General features: G+C 47.3%; 2 protein-coding genes and 1 long non-coding RNA gene across 4 annotated transcripts in view; 2 read left to right on the top strand and 1 right to left on the bottom strand.

Moving 5' to 3' along the window:
- LOC117184545 (uncharacterized) overlaps positions 1 to 7,055 on the top strand; it is a 55,104-nt gene extending 48,049 nt beyond the window's left edge. The window contains exon 3 of the long non-coding RNA XR_004469944.1: positions 6,894 to 7,055. This is a non-coding gene — a long non-coding RNA (uncharacterized lncRNA). The remainder of the gene's footprint in view (positions 1 to 6,893) is intronic.
- hiw (MYC binding protein highwire) overlaps positions 1 to 19,628 on the bottom strand; it is a 44,874-nt gene that overhangs the window by 6,299 nt on the left and 18,947 nt on the right. The window contains exons 13-14 of one of the 2 annotated variants that reach the window (XM_001355573.4): positions 3,168 to 3,281; positions 69 to 3,100 (exon numbers count right to left, since the gene is read on the bottom strand). In XM_001355573.4, the coding sequence (XP_001355609.4) occupies positions 69 to 3,100; positions 3,168 to 3,281 (3,146 nt within the window). The remainder of the gene's footprint in view (positions 1 to 68; positions 3,101 to 3,167; positions 3,282 to 19,628) is intronic. The other variant, XM_015185812.2, reaches the window with a different exon arrangement.
- On the top strand, positions 7,558 to 19,006 carry be (ben). The gene is made up of 6 exons (XM_002133696.3): positions 7,558 to 8,210; positions 15,275 to 15,542; positions 15,609 to 15,775; positions 15,848 to 16,137; positions 16,216 to 17,360; positions 18,255 to 19,006. Exons 1-6 carry the CDS (start codon positions 7,968 to 7,970, stop codon positions 18,818 to 18,820), a joined length of 2,679 nt encoding a protein of 892 aa, XP_002133732.2. The 5' UTR covers positions 7,558 to 7,967; the 3' UTR covers positions 18,821 to 19,006.

Here is a 19,628-nt window from a genome sequence, read left to right as displayed (position 1 = left end):
ACGAGCGAGAGAAGAGGAGAGACTTGTAGCGAATCGTTGCAAGGGACTGGGCTGGAGGCCACACTCACCCTCCGCCGAGTTGGCCTCCTGGCCGCGTGCCACACTATTGATGTTGTTGGTGCTGCGACAGCTGGCCAGATACCGATCCCGACACGTATCGCACATGAGGAACCACGAGGAGGCGCCCTTGCCACCCTCCCCACAGTTGCCCGCCCAGCCCTCACAGAATATGCCCACGGAATTGTAGCCCTTGCCCTTGGCGGACTTGCCACAGCCCGGATGGGCGATCCGCATGTGATAGGTGACGGGCATCGGTAGAAAGAGCTCACAGATCTCGCACCAGCTGCCATCGTCCTTCTTTTTGCGCTTGGTCTTCTTACCCTCTTTGTCGCTGGCTCCCGATCCGCCTTGGTCCATGTGGTGTCCCCGGTTGCCCTCCTTCGCGTCATGGCCATGGCCATCGGTGTGGTGGATGGGCGAGAGGAGACGCGGCTGACGCGGCTGTTCGAGGCCGTTTGTCTGGACAATCTGCACACAGCCGGAGCAGATCTGCTCCCACAGGTAGACCAGACACCGCAATGCCGGCGGCAACACACTGACCACCTCCGGCAGTGCCTGCAGCTTCTGTTGCTGTTGCTGTTGCCCCTGTCCCTGGCCCAGTGGCTGATCCTCTCCCCCGGAGGGTGTATTCTTCCGATGCTTGCTGCGATTGTGCAGCGAACTGTTGCCGCTTTTGGTCAGCGTCTCCAGTGTGGAGGGTCGTATGTTCAGGTAGTGGCCTGCATTGGCCACCTCCACCGAATGCCGCTGCTGGGCCTTTTGCTCCCGGGACAGCTGTAGCCGGGCATCGCCCGACTCGCCACGTCGCGTCACCACAGTGGCCCCCTCCTTGGGCAGGCCGGGATGGAACTTGAGGAAGCTCGCGCAGGCCATGGCATCATGGACGACGCCCTCGTGCCACAGCAGAGCGGCAAACACGGCCCGAATGCTCTCGGCAAAGGACGGGGGCATGGCCCGCTTAATGGGTCCCATGGTGTTCCGCTTTGAGCCCGATGATCCTCCGCCTCCGGAACCCGAAGCGGAAGCAGAAGCGGAGGCCGCTGACGCTGCCGAAGCGGAAGCGGCGGCGGCAGCTGTGGCTGCTGCCGATGTGGAAGCCAACTGGAGCTCGCTCTGCTGTTCCGTGCCCGTTGTCGTTGTGGTGATCTGCAGCAGACTGAGATCATCCTCTAGGCCAGAGACCACCTCCTGGACGGCAGCGGCTGCCGCCGCAGCCGCCACCCCAGCCGCCGTTCGACGGGGTGTGTGCTTGGGTGTGGAGAGCAGGGCCGCCGTCTGGCTGGGGGTGTAGTTGGGTCGCCGCATGCTGGCCAAACTGAACTCCGGCTCGGGCGCCGATGCTTGTGCTCCTGGTGGGGGCGGAGCATCCTGCTGCTGCTGCTGCTGGTGACTGCTGCTGCGATTGCCATTTCCCCGCATCGATGACGATGGCGATCCAGTGGGTGAGGGCGAGGGCTCCTGTCCCTGACCCATGGCCCGGACCATTTCCCGCACAGAGACACCCCCATGAGGCGGGGGGGACTGGGAGAACGATGCCTCCATGTGGCTGGGCTCTTGGACCTGTGCTTGAGCCTGGCCGTGGGGCTGGGCTCCCTCGATGGCATCGCCTTTGAACCATTTTTGTAGGGCCTGAAGCCTGATGGCACCGCCACCGACAACGCCGGCAATGGCGGAGCCAAAATTGGCGGGTAGAAGCTCCGTGGCCGCCACCGCCGAGGAGGAGGACGACGACGCTGCCGCTCCCGCCAGCTCCGGCTCCGGTTCCGGTTCCGGTTCGGATGCTACCGCTACAGCTACAGGCAGAGGTGCTACAGCAGCCACAGCCGCAGGCGCACCTGCTAATTTTGGATCTAAATCAGCGTCCACATCCACATCCACATCCTGGTCTGGTTCTGGCTCCATTTGCTGCACCCTTTCACGCTCCTCCCGCTCCCGCTCTCTCTCCCGCTCCTTTTCCCTCTCCCTCTCCCTTTCACGTTCCATTTCTCTTTCACGTTCCCTTTCGCGTTCACGTTGACGCTCTCTCTTGGTGGGAAACAGGAAGGGATTCGTATTGACGGGACCGCCCAAGAATCGGCGCTGGACAACGGGCGACTTGGGCAGAACGGGGCTCGGTGGGGGACTGTGGTCGGGCTCTGGCTCTGGGCTGGGCTCGCCACTGCATCCGCCGGTGGGGCTGGCTGGCGGGGCACCATCCTTGGCATCCAGCACGGGCTGCAGGAGGACCTTGGCCAGATGCTGGTTGAACTGCAGGCACCAGGCCTCTGTCGGATACCAGCCCATGGTGCAGTGCTGCCGTATGGACTCCGTGGAGAGGCGCAGCCAAATGCCGTCGTCGTTCTCGATCTCATCGATGAACGAGATGATGCCACCCAGTCGCACCACGCCCACCTGCTCCGACTGGAGTGTCGGGTGGGAGCGGATTCTCAGGCCGGCGCTGTGACGCACCTGGAATCGTCGCAGCTTGCTGGGCGCCTGTGGGCGTCGCGTGGTGCTACTCCTCTGGGTGGGCGGGGGCAGAACGCCCTCCTTGACCTCGACGCGATAGACCTCCTCCAGATGGATGCCATCGATGATCACGGCAAGGCAATAGCCACCAACGGAGTTGGGCGTCCACTGGACACTGAAGGTGCCGTCCTCCATGTCTCGGGCGCTGAGCGAGTCCGTGGTGCGCGTCTGGACGGGGCTGGAGTAGCGCAGCTCCTCGAACGAGTAGTTGGTGAAGGGCTTCATGAAGGTGATGGCCTTAAAGCACATCCTCTCCTTGGTGGTCACTTCGTAGTTGAATCGCGGTGGCGGCGCCATACCCCCCAGGCACGCGTCTGAGACCGAGGAGGCGCAAGAGGCGCGTCGCATCCGCAGGATATTGGCACCACCAACGCCACCCGGTCCATGGGGGCCCGGTCCCGTCGGTATGGCCTTGATCTCCACCTTCAGCTCGGGCACGAGAACAGCATCCCCGTACTGATCCCGTATGGTGATGGTCACCTGTGTGGGCCAGCCGTAGCGCAGTGGCTCTGTGATCGGATTCATTTCGCATCTGCGGATGGAAAAGGATTAGAATTCAATGGGTATTCTTCTTATATAACGATGACGATTCCACTCACTTGTTGGGATCTAGCCGGGACTCTGGCTGGAGCCAGGCCGCCAGGCGGGCCCCCGATGATCCGGGGGCACCGCTGATAAAGTCCTTGAGGAACTGTCGTTCATTGGATTGCGATCTGGAAATGAACGAATGCGATATGGAAATTGTTAGCATGGAAGATACATTAATCTGTGTTAAAGATAAGGATAAAGTTACATACATACATATATATGTATGTATGTATGTATCTTTCCAGAAGCCAATCCGAAAGGAATACAAATAGATAAGAGGCGCATTCCCTTTCTGCGTATATTATCGCTTCAGGTGGCAAAATCCAGTGGAATAAGACATACATACATATGTACATAAGTAGATGATAGTGCATAGCTAGTCACGTACGCCACAATGAATATGTACTTATGTACAAAATAACATATTAATATACATACATATGTACATAAGTAAATGCTTTCTATAAGAAACTACACGCTTATCCTTTTGTTATGGTATTATTTCGTATTTGTTTTTACAACGTTTGGTTCGTCATATATAGGGCTTAGATAACGCACATATGTACATAGATACTATAGAAACATATGACCAGGGTATAGTCATTGAATCATTACGTTATCGGAAAAATATAATTCAGAAAAGTGCATTCCCTCTCTCTTTTGATCCTCTCTCATGGGGTGGCAGTCCATCGGCACCTTGGGGGTGCACTCTCTCAGAATCCCAGACCGGTTCTGATCCATTTCCAATCCAATCAGAATCGCAGCATCAAAGCTAAAACACCGCTACCTGCCCTGCCCCGCCCTCCCCTACCCTGCTCTTCCCTTCCATTCCCATCTGGCTGACCTGCTGGCCCTTCGATAGAGCCGAAGAGCGGAAGGAGCGGAGCACGTAGGGGACAGAGGGCGAGAGGGAAGGGACGCATGCCGAACGCACGTTCGGCTATCGCTCGCCACAGCGGGTGGTGCGATGCCCGAAGCCTCTTTGTGTCTACATACATACATACATATGTATGCATTTGTGATGGTCTGAATTAACGGACAAGATTCAACGGGCAAAATTCACGAAAAATACTACAGATACCACAGATATGTTCTATAAGATAAGATAAGACGTTATTTTATTGAGCCGTCTTATCACCTAGCTCAACAGTTTTTGTAGGTCACACTTGCTCTTTTGCCATGAATGAATTTGCCATCTTGTTCCCACTCAAGCTCTCACATTGGACTCTTTATGTTTGGGAATCATTGTCTTGATAAAACTTGAACTTGGCCCTATAAGTCCGTAATAAGCCCAAATTTCTCCGCACTGCTTTTTAGATTTGTTTTTAAAATTTGGAGGTACTGTTTGCAATCCATTGTGTTCTCTATAGAGAATCTCTAGAGATGCACCCCAAAATCATAACCGAAAGTTTTCCGAGCTTTTCAGTCTGAATGATGTTTCGGTTATCGAAAACTTTTAACAACTTGCGCCATATTGGGGGTACGTCATATCAGACGTTATTTACTATTTAGTACAGTACGAATCATCACAGCAAGGTACTCGAAAACCATTTAGGGAATCAAAAAAAGGGAATGGGGAAGGAGGTTTATGTTGGAATAGAAAGAAACAAAACTGCGAACATACACACACACACATACACACACACATAAACTTACAATAAAAGCAAATACAACAATACAAAAATGAAAATAAATACAAATGAAATGGAATTGAAAATGGGAATCGGAGTGGGAATGGGAATGGGAATGTGGGGAGCAAAGTTTTCCAACGAAAATGATAATGTCAGTGTCCCCCACCTGTGGCGATCTCGACACCACCCACCCCACTCGCACACACATGTCAGAGGTAAGTACAAACAGAATGGGCAGAGCCATGGCAACCCTGCGCTTGAGTGGCCAAAGCGAGAGAGAGAGTGATAAAGGGGGTAGAGGAAAGGGGGGGAGACACAATAGCAACAACAAGAACAAAGGAAAGCAGAAAGCAACCAAGGTTTGACGCTGCCTACCTGTGGGAAAACACGTTTCCACTGCAACTCCAAGCCCCCAGCACACACACACACACAAACGCACACGCACACGCACACTCTAGAGTTGTCAGAGGGAAGAGTGGAGTAATATGTGGAGGGCAAGTAGAGTAAGTGTGTGTGTGTGTGTGTGTGTGTGTTTCATTCATTTTCATCGCAGCATGATATACGGAAGACTGTGTTGGCTTGATAAGCAACAGAAAGCGAAAGAGAGCCTCGTAGCTGAGTGCATGAGAGATTCAGTCAATTCATTTATCGCTCTCTTAAATTTTACAGACTAACTGTGGCAGCTATACTCGTACGATATACTATGTACTATATGTGCACGTCTGATCAGATACAAGAGTATGTGTGCATGTACACAAGCCATGAGAAGGGAGTCGCTAGATTAATGGGAGCAATTGATGCCAGAAGCAACAACAACAGCAACAGGAACCAAATCACCGTTCGATCCAATGATATAATAATTGAGTGTAAGAGAGACAGCATTGCATTTAGGTGCCCGCATCTCTATCCCTCGCTACGATCTATGGCCTGGGCTCTCTGCATGTGTCTCCCTGCGGGCCGGCACCCTCTCAACTTCCGCTTGCCTCCCCACCCCTTCCATGCGTCGTGTGTCCGTGCTGGCATCCAAATTGAACGCAAATTGATTTGTTGCCTGCAAAGGAACGGCGAGGAGGGGAGCGAGGGAGCGAGGGGAAGCATTTTCATTCAATGCAACTTAAAACTTAGCTTGGCGCTCTCTCTCTCTCTCCCTCTCTCTCCTCCCTTTGGATTACCCATTACCCCCCGGCAATTAAATTTTCTTATGTCTCTCTCCCACTTGCAAACCAATTACAATATACATACATGAGTATGTATGCATTTATGTGCCTGCCCGCTCGCTCTAACCCTAGCCAGACTCTGGCAGAAATGCTTCACCATGTACATACATACATACATATGTGCGAGTCGGAGAGGGGCCAGGGGAACAGTGTGCCAAAGAAACCATTTCCTATATACAAAAAATATTATTCTAAAATTCGTGTTCAATCAAAATGTTTATAAAACGATTACAAAATATTTAAGTGAATCGGAACATCGAGTGCTTATGTGGACTGATGGTAATAAATGAGCTCCATGAACAAGAAAACCTGAAAACGTTACAATTTTTGAACATTATCGGCGTTTAAGAACTAATTTGTGACTCAAAAGCTTTCGCAACGCTCGTCACTTTCTGAACGCCTTAGCTATACATATATGTATATGTATGTATGTAGCAACAACCCACCCACCCACTTGCATTATGGATCGTTCCAAAGCTCTGTCACCTTCTATATGTATGTGTGCGTGTGTATGTATGTATTTCAATGCTAAATTGCTTATAAATAGCAATTACTTTAGTGAATATCAATTATTTGTATACACAAAGTGGCCAACGATTTGGAATAAGTATTGACTCTGAATCTCTGATGGTGCTGTTTCCTCTTCTTACAGAACGAAATGTCGGATAAAAAGCAAGAACTGTTCAGCTGCAGTGTTGCCATTTTATCTTATTTTAAGCTAGATTTGGCTTACTTTTAAACCAAATAGCTTGAAAATCAATTTAAGTGCTTATAGCATGAAATCTAGCTTATTTAAAAGTTGATTTAGCTTATTTTGGCTTAAAATAATTTAGTACAAAACCATTTCGGTTTTTTGATTTTTGTAATTGTAATATTTGTTAATTTTCAGCGGGAAATCGGACAAAAATCATATTTCTTGTTGGTATTTTGGTATATCATCCAATTTTGTGCATAAATGTATGGTAATTATACGTTGATACATTTTAGTCAGACTACAGTATTTCACATGTTTGCACATTACATACAAAAAATGAATACCCTTTGTTAGAAAGTCCTCCTGAGTCCTGCTGAGCACTCGGCCATAGCATTATGAAGTGGAACAAATTATATTACTTACATTACTTAGTTAAAAATTCTAAAAATGTATCTCAATAAAATTAAAGTATACATTATTCTGATGTGTTTTTATGGTTAGCTTATTTTTAAGCTATTTTTTTTAAAGCTTTTTCTAGCTTTTTTTCCTGCAATTTAGTTCATGGTGACTCTAACAATCTGGCAGCACTGTTCAGCTGATAAATTTAATCAGCGAAGAGACGATCATCCGGTCGCTGTTCTCACAAAGAGAGAGAGAAAGAAACAATATAAAAATGGAAGAAAGATACTTAATGATTTTATTTATTTATTGTTTTCGGCATTGAAACAAAACCATTACTTTTCATACGTATAGCAGGAAGTTCGATGGCAGCAAATGGTGCGGTATGATTTGTGGAAGAGCAGCACAGCCGGTTGTGCCTTACCACCAATTAATATACCTTGCAGCACTGCTACACTCTGCTCTGCTACACTCTCTGCCACAGTAGCAGAGGCTGCCTTTGGAGGCGAATAGACTGAATTCAGTGATCATTCAGCACTGCTCGGTGCGGGAGAGCGGCCAAATTTTTAGTTACCCATTGAACAACGATCGCGAGTTTACATATTTTTTAAATTTTTGTTGTTGTTTTTTCTTCTGTGTATTCTGAGTGCAAATATGTATTTCTGTGGATGACAGCGGCTGGGCTCGTTAATATGTATTTTAGTGCGGTGTCTTAGATTGCAAGAGAAAACCATTTTCCGAGCACAGACAACAAGAGGGAGAGAAAAAGAAATAAAAAGCGTTCTCAATTGCCTAAGAAAAACGAAAGTATTAAACGAAAAACAACAAAAATTGTCTTCTAAGAAGAAAGAAAAACAAAAGCGGGTAACGATGTTTGGAAAATCGACTATGCTCTGGCTGATTCTTGGCTCTCTCTCGCTGGTCGTGTCTGATGTTGAAGCCAGGGGTCGACCACTGTACGGCCGAATGCCAATTTCCGCCTACTCCGGTCCCGGCCCCGCCTGGAGGAGTGCCGCTCCCGCTAGCCTGATCACCGAGCTGGGCGAGGATATATGCAATCACTGTTTCTGCCAAAGGAACACAGTTACATGCGATTTTCAGCGGAATCAAACGGTGAGTAACAGGTACTTACATATGTATCTAGGTGGGGGCTGCCGACTAATTTGCAGCTTTTTGCTATAAACGAAACCTGCATGCCATCATACAATCCACACATGTGTTGAACGCAACTTTGAAGTTGCTGGCTTTATTTAGAAGAGTAGACAGAGTAAAAAAAAAGCAAAGGCAGTGACGTTGACTGCGAAAAGCGCCAGCGATGGACTGAGAGATCTTTTCTTTTCGAATAGTCATACTTTTGTGGCTTTTCATGCAAACATTTAAATATGGCCTTGTAGGGAATCTTTTTTTTTTGTTTGTTAGAAATTATAATTTTAGTTTGGTTCTCAGAACGAAAGTTACGGATGTGCTTGATTTTTCGTCTGCCAAATCGAATTTAAACAACATTTTTACTCAGTAAACGTGTGGAATGGCCTTAACAGGTCGCATAACCCCTCCCCACCACTTCCCGGGATCGGGGAATGTAAACAAAAGCTCCAAAACGGAATGTAAGAGAAATGAATGAAAGAACCGAAACAAGTCGGTTGCTCTCTGTGCCTTCCCGCTTCAACCAGTTGAACAGGTTATGCTAATTAATTACGGTTCACAAAGAGAGCAAGAACGAGAACGTGTGCGTCTCGTCTCGTCTCGTCTGTACGGGAGATAGGGATAGAGAGAGATAGGGATAGAAAGAGAGAGAGAGAGCGAGAGAGAGAGACAAGTGGAAGTGCAAGTGATTGCAAAAATGGATTTATGGCAGAACGGAGTTATTCTCCTCTAGTATACGGAGTATTCCTATTTATGTACTACTCTTGTACATATGTACATTGTATGTATATTATATCTCTATTGCTTTCGACATTTTCTCTGGAACTAAGATCCATCCACCACCCATCCGTCGACCTATTCCCAACCCACACAAACACACAATGAAAGCTTATCACTTGTGTGTCGTGTGGGTCGTCGTCTTGCGGACACAGAAATACTCGTTATTCCGATATGATCATCCACATCAGAATTTGTGGATTGCATTTGGGCGACGGGTGCATGCCATAACACCCGTTCTCCATTTATAGATTTCACAATAATTTATCAAATGAAATACTACAAGAAATGTTACATACATATGTATGTACATATGTCTTAGTAGATAATTCTAATCTAATTGGAGACTGCAAATTCTTTACAAAAATTGGAGTGGTGACTTGGGGACTCACATATATGTATGTATAGTTAGCAATGAATCATTTTCGGCCACAGAAGTTAACCAGTGGTTAATCCCTAAACTCCAAAATGCACTCAAAATAATGAATGCAGAAGGGGGTGCATAGAAGGTAGAGGACGGTGGAGGGAGGGGAATGATATGTGTGTGTGCGTTGCGGTGTGTTTTAGTGAAATGCCGCGCCGCCGCCTACTTAAAGGTCCATTTCGAATGTCTACTTAAATAGTACTCTGAAGAACAAACACACACAATCAGACAGACAGAACGAGCACACACTCACTCGCACATTTATGGGCTGTGGAAGCTGCTAAAAATCCATCAAGTGCCACAAATTGAATGCTCTCTCATTTAACAATAAACAGAGACAGCAACAGCAACAGAAGAAAATTCAGACGGAATGACACGAGGCAGTAGGAAGAGGTGGAAGCGGAAGAGGAGGAGGAGGACGAGTGTATGTATGTGTGTGTGTGTAGCTAGGGGCAGGCAATGCAGGCACACCGCAGGAGGTGTCACTCGAATGAATCATTTTTTTAGGCCAATAAGTGCTACAGAACACCCATCAAAAAATACAAAATATAGCCATTATTTAGGTATAATCATTGCCATTGGAAATAGTATAGTGTACTCTGAACTGGCATTGAAACCTTATCGAGTACTGCACTTTGCAAGTTGAAATCTCTGAAGTTCGGAAAGAAGCTTATAGAAGTCGTGCCCCACCAGTTGCTTCAAAATGTGTGGTTTCTTATCAGAAAATGAAGTGTGGTGGAGGTGGCTAAGAACGAGAAGGAGAAGGTGAATGTGAAGGAGAAAGACTACTGCTCCGAGAGGGGTGCAAGAAAAAGTCACGTACTGTCTGGTTCTCGGACGTGCGCGCTGTGTGGTTACCAGATATGCCAGATACTAGATTATACCAGATGGGTGCATTTTCATGTATGTGTGTGTGTGTGTGTGTGCCTGCAAAGGAGGGCTCTTCTTCCACAGCGGGGAAAGTCCTTTTTCCAGGGACACGTTCAGACGTCCTGAAAAACCATGTGGCCCACCGATTGCTGACCCACAGAGACATTGTGGCCATGTGATTTTTTCTAAGGAAAATCCATGGAGTAAGAGAGAGAGAGAGAGAGAGCGAGAGTGAGCAAGGGCAGGGGCAGGGGCAGGGGCAAGCGGATAGCAGGCACATCATAATTTATTTTTAATTGGCTTTTGTTTCTTATTTATTTATGTGCTGCTGCTGCTACTGCTGTATTTTGTAGCTTTTGGCACTTTCCAGACAGCGATGGAGTCGGAGTCTCTCGCGGTGGCAGCTATTTCCGCCCCAAAAGGCCTCCACTCCACTCAGCCTACTCCTGCCACCTACCACTACCCCTGTGCCCCTGTGCCCCTGTACCCCTGTACCCCTGTACACCATCGAGCAGCCATACCAAAATCCCATTCGATGGTTAAAAATATCATGTAAAAGTTGTCTCGACGACAAAAATGCCCGGAAAAATATGTAAAGAATAGTGGAATGAGAGGGAGCGTATGGGTAAATGATCTTTTAGAGAAAAGCGCCAGGCCAGATCGGTTCCGTTTCTCCGTTTTGGTCTATAAATAGTGCCTGGAAACCAATGCACATTCTCATACTACAGAGAGAGAGAGAGATAGTATGGATACAGCGGCGGGCAATATTTTATTTACCAAAAGACACTTTGCTCTCCAGATAGGAGCATACAAATATTTTTGTTTGTTTCTATACGAGACACTTAAGTATTGTGAATATTAGTCACAAAAAAAGCAATAAGGAAAATAATAGCATAGCTCCAATAGGTGAATAACAATCTGATCGGTCCTAAATAAATCAAAGTAAAGTCCGTAAAGATAGCACACGACCCTGCGAAGAATTCGAAGCGTTTAGGCGCACCCAAGGCAGGGATGTTGGACAAACTTGGGGGAGAGAAATCGTGTCAAGACGGTGCTGCGGCTACCAAGACTGTCATGCAGCGTCTAGCCAAGGTTGACGGAAAGGTTCGCACCGATCGCACCTACCCAGCTGGCTTCTTGGATGTCATGACTCTCGAGCAGACCGCTAAGCTAAGGGACCTTTCTCCATTCACATCATAGCTGCCGTGGAGGTCAAGTCAACAAGCTGTGCAAGATCAAGAAGAATCAGTGGGGGACGAGGGTGTTCGCATCCGATCCTGCCATCCATGCCTTCGACACCGAACAGGTTGACACTAGCAACGGCAAGATCACGTTCGATTCGGTGAATGATCACCGGAGGCAGGAATTTGTGGGCACGTGTGGGCACCGTTGTTATCCCGGATCCTTCGAGGTTGTGCACATCAAGGACCCCCTGTTTGACAAACGTTCCAAGGGCAGAGGCTGAGCATTGCTGAGGAGCGCCGCCAAGACCAGGATAGGGACAGGAGTTACGAGGACTTATACCTTTTAGCATAGCCTGTATGTTTGGCGTTTTCCAAACAGCTTTTAAGAGGGCCTATTTTCCAACACATTTCTACAACTTATCCGTGTTTGAAATGCATGTGTTTTTTTTTTTAAATGGAAACCCTTAAGGTTTTTCAGCTTTTAGAAGAGTTTTCCCAAAAAAAAAACTGTACTTTTTTTATTGCCTTCTTTTAACGGTTTGACTTCCGATCGATCTACTGATATTTTGGCCAATAATTGCGCTGATTGTGGGTTTTAGTTGTTGGTGTTTATATTTTCACTTGTATTCCAAAATTTATACCCGTTGACTTTTTTTATTGCCTTCTTTTAACGGTTTGACTTCCGATCGATCTACTGATATTTTGGCCAATAATTGCGCTGATTTGATGATGTTTATATGATGTTGTTGATGTTTATATTTTCACTAGTATTCCAAAATTTATGCCCATTGACTAGCTCCGAGTGGTCCTTTTTTGGGTGTGTTTGCTGTGCCATTTTTCACTGAGGTGCCACGCCCCATGATAAGCCACGCCACCGAAGGACTGTTGCAAAAAAAACCTTATTTATTTTGACCTCAATTGTAGATACGTGTATATGAATATATGTATCTATATATAGTATGCACATATATCTCACGCTACATATCCGAACTTCATAAACTTTTGGGCCAAGTTCTTTTCCTTTCTTTTCTTTTCTGTTTGTTTTTTTCCACACATTTCCACACATAAACTTGAATCCGAAATGGGGTGAGAAATGAGGAATTGGGGGATAAAGATACAGATACAGATATAGATATAGATACAGATACGGATACAGCGAAGATTTAGGGAGGGAGAGGGTGGGAGGGAATGACAGGCAAGCGGACAAATTGAAACTTACACGTAATTGAGACTTCCTCTTCAGATAGAGAGAGAGAGAGAGAGAGAGAGAGAGGCGGAAAGAAAGACAGAGAGAAAGAGCGAGAAACTGGAGCAATTGAAAAGACATGCAACCCATCGGGAGCCACCAGAGCGAGAAAACGCTAAGCGTGGATGGGGATGCTGTTGCTGTTGCTGTTTGCAATGAACAATCTTCGAGATGAAGCATAAGAATAATAAATAAATAAGCAAAAGAAAACACACACATACACACACAGCGAAAGCAATCACTGCAAAGAGGCAGAAAATACAACGACAACGAGTGCGATCCAAATCCCATAGATAGGGGGGATATACTCGTATCTACATGGAAGAGTCTGCAGCTGCAGCTGCAGCCAGCCATTGAACTCACACGAGACGCACCACAATCCACAATCCACACAACACCATCATCATCGTCATGTCCAGCAGGTGGCATAAACAATGGGATACCCCCGAAACATTTGCCTAACATTATGGCAATACGACAGCACACGACAGAGACAACTTCAGAGACAAAGGAGGGCACGTACGAAACGGAAATTGAATCCAAAGATATCGATAAGCCACAGTAGCGGCAACGAAACCCGAATCGAAATAACTACCGTATATACCGCGTCGTGCACACGACATGTAGCTTAGTTTTTTGTAAATATTCTCTGGTCCGAAGCATTAGGAGTAATGGGAGCAAGGACGTGTCCTATAACTGATTCCCGATTGAGGGCTTGGATATGCATGAGTTAAGTCTGAAGAAATATATCGATATGATGTGTACAGTCACAAAGAATATACAGTCATGCATTGAATCAGTGAAAGATGGAATGGAATGACTTGAAATAAGTTCCAATTCGTCGCTGGAATCGGTGAATCATCGGCGATATCGCCGCTAATACGATTAGAAAGAAACTTATCGAGGGATTCTCCATCAGGGAAATCAATGCAAGTAATGCCTATTCCGTTGTCAATTCCGTTTCATTAATGTTAATAATAATAAGGAAGATAGATCTTGAGCAGATCAACAAGAGATCATCAAGATCATTAGCAGACGACCCAATCGTCACCCCCAGGGGCTCGTCCCGGGCCTCAGCACTTGAGAAGTTGAAACTATTTTTCACTTAATTTAATGACAAGATTGCAACAAGCACCAAGTCACCGATAACAAGAACCAAGAGAAGACTCCACTCGCATTTTGCGTTTGAGTTGGGATTCTGCCACAGACGGACGGACTGTCGCTCTGTCCGTCCGTCTGTCGGTCGCTTTGGAGCAATGAACGTTGTTGCGTTGCGGTCAAGTTGTAGATTGGATGGATGGTTGCTTTCGTTGTTGTTGTTCTTGCTGCTGTTGTTGTTGTTGTTTTTGTCGCAGACACTGCGTTTAAAAATAATACAAGTACTCGCACAATAGGGAGACGAGACACAGACATAGAATGGGGGATGGAATGGGATGGGATGGGATGCGATGGGGACCGCAAAGAAATGTAAGTCAAGCGTCAAGTCATAGCGACAACAAAGCACCATACACACACACACACACACACACACACATCGCCGGATGGATGGTGCAACAACACTTTGATGTCTGTGGACTCCATTTAAAAATTTCCCCATTTGAACATTTTCACCGAAACTTACAACGAGACCAACAAATTCAGATGTCGGTTAAACAGACACACATTTTGTATCATCTATAATTAATTTTCCTTGGTTTTTGGCCATTCTCTCAAAAGGCTCCATAACCCCATTTTTGGACTGAGAACAACTGAAGTGACGACATTTACAATCAAATTAAGTAATATCTATTAGATTAGATTTTATTAAAACAGTCCATGCACGTCCAAGGCATAACAATGAGTAAGCCTAATACAATATTACAAAAATAGAATGGAATACTACTTTGTTTACATTACATTACATCGGTCTAAAAGATGCACAACTACCGATAACGTTGAGACGCAGCTACGCAGCAAACCAACTAACGTGCCTTTTGCGAGAGTTCCGCGAAATGCTCGCAAACGAGCTCGCAAGCGAGCTTGTTTACGAGCGATATGGTTTTGTGTCGACCGTATACGGTCACTGTTCGGTAAAGAGTGTGTGAGACACAGAGAGAGAGAGAGAGAGAGAGATAGATAGCCACTAAAAATTGATTTGTTCCTTCTGGCTATAATAATAATCTGATCTGATCCAGATCCGGCAATCTGCTAGAATTGGTCATTCTCTACGGCTCAGATTTTCATCTTTTGGATACAAAATTTCGCTTGCTTTAACTATATAACTTTAACTATATTCTCTGAGAACTAGGCGTCTCACAAGACGAACAGACAGAGAGACAGCTATGGCTCAATCGACTCCGCTGTTGATGCTGATCAAAAATATATACCCTTATATGGGGTTACACACATCCACATCCACTTTCACCACAAATCGAACATACCGGACTTCTTTGAAGTGGCCACCGCTGCTCTGATGTCCGTGGACTGTGTTTTCATTTCGCCCTTTTGAATATTCACAAAATACTCATTCGATTCTCTGTTCTCTGCTGGACAGCTCTCCGCTAAATGGGACTCCAAGTATTTTGTTCCAGTGGCCATAACCGCCATGAGAATACGCCTGGCCGGTGGGACACAATTTGAGCTGCACAGCGAGTTCTTTCGCAGGAATCGCGTGAATTTCTTCGGCATCGAGGGCCTGGGGAGCACGGAGAGCGATCAGGTGGAGTTCACAAAGAACGCATTTCAGAACAATCTTGGTGGATATCCGGACATACAGGTGCGCAAAGTCCAACGGGTGTTTATACGCGAGGGAGCCTTCTCAGGTGAGTTTTTGAAGAAGAAAGAGCGACCTAGAGTCTAAAGCAATCGTATCCTTTTCCGCTGAATAGGCGGGGAGTTTGTGCTGCGGGTGGAGAACAGCCAGGATGTGGTGGTATTTCCACGTGCCTTCCAGAACATGAACATTTCCTGTACCTTTCGGCAAGTGGAGAATCTCGAGATGAAGGAGAAGACCTTCTATCCCAACACGAACAGCAGTGCCAAGTCTTTGGTGAATGTAAGTGGAAACTAATCCGTCAATCCATCTGGCACGCATCTCATGTAAACCTCCTTCTCTCTTGTTCTTTAGCTACGCATCGAAGACACAGGAATCGAACAGATTGGCAGCTTTGATGTCTCGATGCGAAAGGTGAGCTTTGTGAGGGCCAGGATCGGCAGGATCCAGACGAATGCATTCGATGTGACCGAAATCAAAGAGCTTTCGTTCGAGGACTGCCACATTGGAACGATCGAGGCGCGGGCCCTCACCAGTAAGCTCCTAAGCGATCACGTGTCCTTCAAGGGCACGACCATCGGAATGATTGACAGCGAGGCAATCATTGACTGCGGCATCTCCCGGCTGACGCTCAAGAACAACACGTGAGTGGGGATCACCCTCCATAGATCTATCCGAATCTCTCTATTCCATATTCTCTCTCTCTCTCTCCGTGTTTCCAGCATCATGAAAATCAAATCAAATGCCATGCAGATCTATAGCGTGTTCGTTTTCATTCAGGACAACACCGTACAGCACACGGAACACAATTGGCTGCGCGTGAAGGACGGCGAGCATATTGTCATCGAGAACAACAGCTTTGGGCATTTCAATCAGTTCGGCTTGGAGCTGGCCAAGCTGTCGAAGCCCTTCAACTGCACCTTTGCCAACAATCGACTGGAGGATCTGGAGCAGAGTAGCCTGAATTTCAGCAACTGCGAGGTTCATCGTATCACGGTGGGGCATGACTGTAGCTGCGACAACGAATGGATGCACCGGCTCACCGATCACGATCTCGACTCGGAGATAATTTGTCCCCTGGTCGCCAGCGATCGGGGATGCTTCAATGCCAGCAGCGTCAACAGGCGGCATTTTGTACACGAAGCGTGCAGCGGTGGCGGACGCGCCAACAATTTGACGCGCCATTGCACCAATGGCCAGTGGTCGACACGAACCGCCAGCGATGGCGGTGGCGGTAGCCTTACCATCCGCCAGATAGCTAGTGGGATAGTGGTAGTCCTTGTCTTTGTGGTGGTGATAGCAGGGCTTTTGGGCTGTTGGACGAAGGGAAAGAGCGGTAACAGCTCGACCTCGGGCTCTGGGAATGTGGACCTGTGCAGCTTCACACATGATGAGCAGCGCACCATGCTCAAGCAGACAGAGTCACTGCGTGACGGCGACAGGACTGGGAAGAGCATCCGGAAGCTGGCAAGCGGAAAGTTGACTCTCGCCGAGTGCGAGAATCTGGTGATCGATACCATCAAGGAGATGCCCAATGGGTCCTCCACTATCAAGGAACTGCTCACCCAGCATCTGTTGGTGTGCCACGGCACCAGCGGCAGCAACAGCCACAGCAACAGCAACAGCAGCCGCACCAGTCCAACGGCCCCGGGAGGGGACTACTACGCCACATCGACAATGCCCCCCGACAGGACGACTGCGTCGGCGGCACCCAGTGCCCCCAATTACGAGGAACCCATCTATGAAGAGCCGCAACAGCCGTTGTGTGAGCCGCTGCTAACAAGCGAATATTCGTCGCCCTCGGACCCGATGACCGAGACGCCCGTCTACTCGGAACCCATCAATTCCACTGCCCCATCGGCATCCAGTAAGTACGGTTATAGTTACGGCGTACTGCCCCCGTACGACTACAACCGTAACAGTAACAACAGTGGCCGGCCCAGCCCCCTCGAACCACCACTCCCTCGCACTAGTGCTAGCACCCGTCCACAGAACCACCAGCCTCTCAACGAATTCCAAACGACTGTAAACCTGTAATCTTGGTAGTCCCGTAGTTGCTGTAGTCATGTAATTCCCAAATCGTAAATACGAATATATTTATACTGCATAGAATATGGATAACCAATAGATATCGATAGATTGAGTATGTATTAAGGTTGATGGCACGTGTTTAATCGAAAAATAGCTTTAAAAACGATGGTCTGAAAAATGTGAGTTTATGGCATCGATAGACCTTACAAGCAGAGGAAGAACCCACTATCCCACCCACAGGAAGTGGCGGGAACAGTAGAAACAGCTGATGGACATATAATCAACATGGGATCCACATGGGTACCACCCCACAAAGAAGCACAGGATGATCCACAAATACCTTCCATGCACTTTATTTTAAGCAAAGAAAAATGTATAAATATTTGATGTAATTATGCATGTACATATTTATACGCGCCCAAAGCAAGACACATTTTAATACACACACCTACACACGACTACACACACACACACACACACACACACAAAGAAAAGGCAATCTACACACACACACGTATGGAGCGCATTAACCCAAGGTACTAATACAAAACAAATGGTTCTCTCTTTTCCTATTCGTAATCTACTCGTAAATATTACTACCCTACCCCACGTCTCTGTCAATGTTTCTATCTCTGGCAATCTCCATCTGTGACTATCTATCTTCAGATGGGTGCACCTTCTGTATATTTTCATCGCCATTTAATCGATTGTCTCTGTATTCTCCTTGCAGATGAGAATAACGATATACCCCCGGCCTATCAGTATGCCCTGCCCATGCGACACCTGGGCACCCAATTGCCGTCCACAAGAGGCCAGACGCAGCTGCCCGCTCCACCGTCGCAGCAGCATGTTAGCTATGCCACACCCGTATGGCGTTCCACAGCCAGTGCCACGCCCAACAGTGGGCCACTAACAGGAGGCGGTGAAAGAGCAGATATCACACCACAGCGGCATGTGCGGGATCTGCGACAGGATCTCGAGGCGATGCCGCAATTCCATCCAAATCAGCTGACCTCAGCACGCTACCAAAGACAATTTCACCATCCCCCATCTCAGCCCCAAACACAGGCCCAGCCACAGCCACAGCCTCAGGCCCAGCCCCCGCCATACAGTCAGAGGATGGGGCAGGGGCAGGGGCAGGGGCCAGGATGTAGGGGTAGGGTGAGCAGCTTTGAGTGCCTGGATGGTGCCGCCAGTCTGGCGGCCATGGAACATATGGACTTCGGCTCGGATCATTCGGGGGGCAGCGATGAGACGGTCCAGATTGGCGATGTGATCGACTACGCGGATGCCTGAAAGACATGCCACGCCCCCAAACACAGCCCTGCCACGCACAAAAAAAAAATAAAAAGCATGAAATGTGATATTTGAAGTGAGAATTAAGGAGAGACATAAGGAGACCAGCTACATATTACACAAGTGAAAGTGAACAAAGAAAAAGAGGGTCCCCAATAAACGTACATAGTGTACTGCCTACTACCACTGCTGTGTTTTACACTTTTCTCACCCTGCAGGTGCTGCGATATCTCAGGTAAACAGACACATTCCCCAGTTCTTGTACGGAGACACAAAATATTAATCACCCACAGTTGTTTGGGTCGATTGTTATGGCCGGCAACGAGGTAATAGGCTAAAAGCAAAAGGCAAGTTTGCTGAAATTACATTTTGAAATGTTGTAGAACTTGATTTGCAAGCGAAAATACTGTGAACGCTGCTGCTGGCTGGTGCTATGCAAATCCGTTCTAAAAGCCTTTTTGAGTAATTAATGTGCATATATGGGCAGGCAGTCGAGTCAGCAGATTGATCAGTTGTGTCTCCTCGTCTGTGGATCGTGTGCATGTCTGTGCATGCACGCCAGAGATGGCAATGGGCGGTGATCAATAGGAGGCATGTCTATTCATCCAAGTCCAGGCTTGGATTTACATACATATGTACATATTGCCGATGACAAAGCTCAAAGCTTAAATAACTGAAAAAAAGATTGCAATACGCCTTACCTCACCTCATATATAAATACACCTTGGGCATTGCATTTACCACGCACATGCACTTATCACTCCCGCGCTCTCGCTATCTCTCTGGTCTGTCGCCTCTCTCTGGCTTA

Source organism: Drosophila pseudoobscura, chromosome X (genome assembly GCF_009870125.1).
Source record: "Drosophila pseudoobscura strain MV-25-SWS-2005 chromosome X, UCI_Dpse_MV25, whole genome shotgun sequence".
In the NCBI taxonomy this organism is placed as follows: Eukaryota; Metazoa; Arthropoda; class Insecta; order Diptera; family Drosophilidae; genus Drosophila; species Drosophila pseudoobscura.
Note: the sequence above shows the minus strand (reverse complement) of the source record. Positions and strands in the feature narration are given on the sequence as shown.